Here is a 6000-nt window from a genome sequence, read left to right as displayed (position 1 = left end):
ACTTTGATGCAAAACATTATATTTACAACATTGTATGTGCTATAGTCCTTAAAATCAAATCAGAATTGACACGTCAGGTCTAAAGAAAACCCTGAGATTGGTGTCAGTCAGTCCAACTTTGACTAGAGCATGTCTGCTATTGAGCCCAGAAGAATATGTTGAAAATGGGACTTTTTAGTCAAAATGTTTATGTTTATATAAAAAGGCGTTTGAAGCCAGTCTTGATTAGCCAAGTTGATCAAACTCAACAACTTTGGTCATCGTGAGGTAGCCTCCTTTACATTCTTCAACCACCTTCATATGTTGTTTATACAGAAGAATATATCTGCTGTTGAATTTTTTCATTTATGTTTTGCCTGTGAGGTTAAGATGCTGTTTGAATGAGGAGGCCAAAGCAGCCTTAAATGACTCTGTGACTGTTGCATTAAAAAAATAAACACAACTGTTTATAAATTCTGGATTTTGAAAGTTTTAGTGCATTTAAAAAGTACAAAGTTGCAAATCCACAGTGAAACGTTTAACGCATGCAGAAAACTGTGTTCCCAGCCTTCTTATGAACTGATTAGAAGCACAAAGACTTAAGCAGCCAAAAAGATTGTATCAACGTAAAACCTATCACAAAAGCAGCTGTCCATACAGCTGTGCTTGAAGGAATCAAAAGCAAGACAGCTGCAGGCTGGAATGTAGTTTGGTAAACAAACTACATCCGGTTCTGACTTGCAGTATTTTTTATCCTTTAACACAGCTCTCAGGTCGACTCCGGGCTCTGTCACCCTCCGTCATGCCTGTCTTCTCTCACCACTGGATGAGATGCCGCTAGTCCACACAGCGTGATGTGACAGGCCCAAACACCCTTGAGGAAAAAGGCAAGAGAGATAAAATTGAAGAACTGAACATTGGAAGCAAAGGGAATGATGATGAAAGGAAGAACCTGCTTTATTAAACTTAACTTCATGAAAAACTACATCTCAAACATTTGCATGGTGTATTATTTCTCAGCCTACATTAGTAGCATACCATGCCTTAGCTGAGAGAGTTTTTATTATAGTTGTTGTTAAAGACCAAACACTAAATAATAGGCTCTATAATTATTTGCTGAATTATTCTACAGCCAGAAATCAATAAGGAATACAAAATAAATGCCTATGTTTGGTTCAATTACTCATCAAAGTGTCAGACTGCTACTTTTCTGACCTATGCTAGCAACTAGGTGTGCTTTAATGCTAACGCCAGCTTTTAAAGTAACAGAAGCAATAAACTGAGATTCTGTTTCAAATTTGATTCTTCTCTGTGATACGCTAAGCAATGAACAAATGATAAACAATATTATGATTCTTTTTTCTTACTTTTGAATCAGTAGATAATTTGAGTTTCTAACTGTTGATCTTTTGACTTACTGTAGCAGCTAGCTGGGCTGCAGTGCTAACATTAGTTTGTACTTAGGAACAAGTTAAGATTTAATTTCAGATTTCTTCTGTGTTTCACTTCAAGTAAAAACAAATCGTACAAAACCCCAAGGTCCTTTTCTGTCTTTTAAATGATGTATAATTGGAATTTTGACCTGCTATTTTTCTGACTTCCTGTAGCAGCTAACTGTGTTACAGCACTAAAATTAACTTTCACATCAACAAAAACAATTAGTGGTTGGGGCTCAGAAGAGCAATTTTTTTTTACAACTTTTATATTCTATAACAGAGCTGCTGATGACAGATATTTTTAATAGAAAGATTTAGTTGATTTTAGTTGTAGAGTCAGTTAGCCTAGTGGTCCCAGGCCCTGTTCGTCAAGGCCCACTCTTCTGCATGTTTTTAATGTTTCCCTGATTTCATTGAAAGTGTCATTCACATTCTTCTGTAGAACTTGATAGCACGCTGGGGAGACAATGCAATTACTTAAATCGGTTTTGCTGGAGCGGGGGCTCAGTGGACAGGATTTCTGCAAAGTCATCGACTCGATACAATTGGCTGAACGTCTTTAGACTGAAACTGTTTTACCAACTGAACTGACTGCATTGTGTCTTCAGTCAGAGGCTTCTTCAGATGTGCTGTAAGACAGACCGCTACAGGAGACCCTTACTGCCTACAGCCATCAGCATCTACAACGGCTCTTTGAGGAAACCTGTATAATATGAGCTACAACAACATTTAATTTCCCTTTGGTATAAAGTATTTTTGAACTGAATGGCATTTGAATTGAATTGAGTCTAAGATGAACATCAAACCAACTGAAATGCACCTGGATTGATGATAATGTATCCAAATTGTTCCAGGAATTTCCTTGGTTACATTCATTTGTCTGTCTTATCAGCACCCTTTATTGAAAGCAGGCTCTTTATTTATTAACTTTCCCTGATGCGTCTTCTCCAGCCGACCGCTCCGTCTGCTTCAGGACACTGGACAGCTCCTTCTCTCCGCTCCACCAAACGCGGCTCGGTGATTGACAGAACAGGCGACCATAGGCGGATCGATGCCGCTCCCGGAGCCCCTATGAAGTGACGGGGAAGACGGGGCTTTGAGGGGGCGCTCGGATCCTGACGTCTCTCCCTGGCTCCTATAGGCCCGCTCGGTGTTTGCCGCGGTCGGAAGAGGGCGGTGTGCGTTTTGTTCATCCAAGTGAGGAGCTCCCTGACTCTTAAAAAATATATACATATAATAACAACAAGGCTCTTTACCCCTCCCTCCCATCCGCGTCGTTTTGATTCAGTGTATGTAGCCCACACGCAAGGGGAGAACATCCGCCGCACAGCAGAGCCAAGACTGAGTGGGGATCTTCAACATCAACAAGCTGAATGAAGCATCTGTGAAAAGAAGGAAAAAGAAGGACTATCTATCTGATTTTAGCAACAGAGATGTGGGTGTTTCAGAAATATCCTATAAGTTGTGATGCGATGGTTTAGAGGAGCAGTTTTGGTAGATTCTTCACATCACGCCCGCCCGACGACACTGTCATATCCCCCCCCCCCCCGCCTCCTCTTCAGACATCTGTGGACGCTTTCTGCAGAGGAGATGGCTGTTTTCTGGCTCTCGTTACTGCTGCATGTGGGCTTTGTGATCGGGTCCAATGGCTTATACACGGACCGGTCAGCGGTCGGAGCATCAGCGGCAGCAGCAGGGGAGGAGGAGGTGGAAGCGATCCCAGGCGCTCAGCTGGCGCATCTCCGTGCGCCTGGCCTCGTTCCCGGGGAGAAATCAGAGGAGCATCTGCCCCGGGTGGTCACGGCTTTCCTGCACACGGGGGACTCGACCACCTTAAAGCACGCCAACTGCTCGAGAAAGTACGAGCTCACCTCTCTGCTGCGTGGAAGGTCACACGAAACCCCGCATTACTCCATGAGCGGCGTGTTGGAGACGGTGCTGCACGCCACCAACTTCCTTAACGTGATCCTGCAAGCCAACAGGTCCAGGGAGCACAACCTGCGGCGAGACATCGAGTGGTACCACGCTCTGGTGAGGAGCATCCTGGAAGGGGACGCCAAGATCCACCGGGCGGTGGTTTCCTTCGGCGGGGATGCGTCGTTCGCGGGGCCCCTGGTGCTCCTCCAAGCCACCAGGGCCGGCGGGGAGATTGTGCTCAAAGACCTATCCCGCATGGCGCACCGCCATCTGCAAAACCGCACCGCAGACACGGAATGGTACCACGGGATGAAAGAGAAGAAGGAGCCCAGGTTCCACAGAAGGGTTATGAGCAAGGGTGGGAGATCGCCTGTTGGGGGGTATCCAGAAAGAGCAGAGAGTTTCATCCCGGACCGAACGCACGTCAAATGGTCTGCGCCTTACCTGGAATGTGAAAATGGGAATTTTGTTCCCCGTTGGCTTCTGACTTTGTCAGCTGCTTTCTATGGCCTGAAGTCCAACCTGGATCCTGAATTCAGGTAGGAACGCAGAAGAAAAGACCAGTTTAATTCAGTGTGTTTATATAGAGTCAGATAACAACAGATGCCTTCCGTGGGTACTTTACAAGACCAACAGGTCCAGTTCATGTCTGGTTATTATGTTTAAATTAATTCAGTTCAGCCCGATCCCATGCAGCTTGGAAAAACTTTTTTCAGGTCTGGATAAGCATGGAACAATGAAACAGTAGGAACGATATTTGTATTTCCAGACTTTATTCCTGTCTCATGAGTTAAATGCATCCATTACTTTTAAACACTGGTCAAAAATGTTCTGAGAACTCTAGAAATTTGAGCTTGGAAAAACTGTAGCAACCCTGAATATAATCCAGTCAGATCCAACCAAGTGTCCAGTTCAAGTGCCATTAAATTACAACAACCAAAACCATTCGAGGCTGTTACTTTGAGTGGTAAAAAGTTGTCTATCTAAGGAAGCCCAGCTCATAGCATAGACTCCATTTCGCACCAATCCCTAAGAATTAAAACAAAGTAAAGTTTTAAAAACATTTTTCTTTTTATTCTCTTATAAATAAAGTACACATTCAAAGCTTCACTTTGCCCCTAAAATAGAAATTCAAAGTCTGTACCACAAGGTGAGTTCAGGTTGATATTCCAGTACTTTACTTCCAAATCTGGAGAGTCTTCTCTAAGCTGATTCCCCCTCCAAACACTCAGCCTCTCATCGACTTCCCTCTCCTTACAGGAGGGGTTTTTCTCCTCTCCTCCAGTCTGACAAGGCGGCGGGATGCTAAAAATAACTTTGATGTTACTGGATGTAGCTGCGGTGGAAAACCTCTGGCTAAAGGCCCTAATTCATTTTTCAGACTCGTCTGGATGCTTTACTGCACAGGAAGTGTTGCGTGTCATTGCTTTTTTCTTCCTCCTCGATAAGAAATGGCTTCTAAAATCCACTCAAAGACCAATATAGATGAGGCAACACTTAACATGTAATGCTGTCTGGCCACCTTGGCTGCACCTTTATGTTGTAAGATGCAGGGGGTTCTTTCCCAGTAACTGCATGTGCTGGTGATTTCCAAACATTTAGGTTCAGAAGGATGAGCTGTTGTTGTGGGTACTTCTTTTACTTAATATTTAATTGATACGCTCCACTCGCTCACACACAAGCATTAATTGCAAATGAGACCAAAGCCTGCAATGATTATGTTGTAATAGGCTATCAGATACCCGACATTATCCCAGTCTAAAGCCTATCAGAGCAGCTTTACATGTTCAGACTGGAGCAATGTGCAAATTCACATGCATCCCTTGAGCTGGCAAATATGATCCCTGTATCTTTGTCTATAAATTACCTTCTCCTTGTTAAAAAGAAATGAAAAAGAAATCAGTTTTTTACATTTTGTTATCTGTGCAGTCTTTCTTGCTGCATGCAGATATATTCAAACATTGATTAGTAATGTAATGGTTGTAGAATGATAGCTAAAATGTGAAACAATAAAAATGTCTGCTCACTAGGCTCATTGTAGAAGTTCAAGTGTTCAGCATCATGATGAATAGGGATAAAGCTGCCATTGCTGCGCACTGAACAGGCTTAAGAAGTTCAAACTATGACCTAATGCTCCTTATTGCCTAAGGCTAACCAAATAATGATGGGAGTTTAATATGTTTAAAAAAAAAAAAACAAACAGGACATTGCAGCTTAATTATTGGAGTTCTTCAGTTGATGGCTTAAATAGACAGTATGTGGCTATGCAAGCTAATTTATTTTTGGAGCTTTAGGCAGGTTGATGCTACCAACAAGGATCCTGTGCATTTTGATTTCAAGATTTCAGACTTTTTTCCAGACTCAAGTTTACAGAGTTCTATTCAATTCAGTCTTATTTATATAGCGCCAATTCACAGATCATGTTGCCTCAAGGCACTTTACAAATCAATTCCATCGAATCATACAGATTTCAAGTCAGGTACGTACATTCCTATTGATCTGAGTTATCAAACAGTCAGATTCAGTTTATCATTCAAATTGGTTAAAACGTTTTTCTATCAAACGAAACCCAGCAGATTGCATCATTAGGACGAGTCTTCTACATTTTTTAATATTTAAACATGGAAACACCACACACTGGATGGATGGATGGATGGATGGATAGAAG

General features: G+C 42.4%; 1 protein-coding gene across 2 annotated transcripts in view; it reads left to right on the top strand.

Moving 5' to 3' along the window:
• Window positions 1–2882: 2882 nt before the first annotated feature.
• Window positions 2883–6000, top strand: part of gpr158a (G protein-coupled receptor 158a) — a 105148-nt gene continuing 102030 nt past the window's right edge. For both annotated transcript variants that reach the window (XM_047349698.1, XM_047349699.1), the window contains exon 1: window positions 2883–3871. In XM_047349698.1, coding sequence (XP_047205654.1) covers window positions 2883–3871 — 989 coding nt within the window. The remainder of the gene's footprint in view (window positions 3872–6000) is intronic.

This window comes from Girardinichthys multiradiatus, chromosome 21 (genome assembly GCF_021462225.1).
Source record: "Girardinichthys multiradiatus isolate DD_20200921_A chromosome 21, DD_fGirMul_XY1, whole genome shotgun sequence".
NCBI classification, from domain to species: Eukaryota; Metazoa; Chordata; class Actinopteri; order Cyprinodontiformes; family Goodeidae; genus Girardinichthys; species Girardinichthys multiradiatus.
Note: the sequence above shows the minus strand (reverse complement) of the source record. Positions and strands in the feature narration are given on the sequence as shown.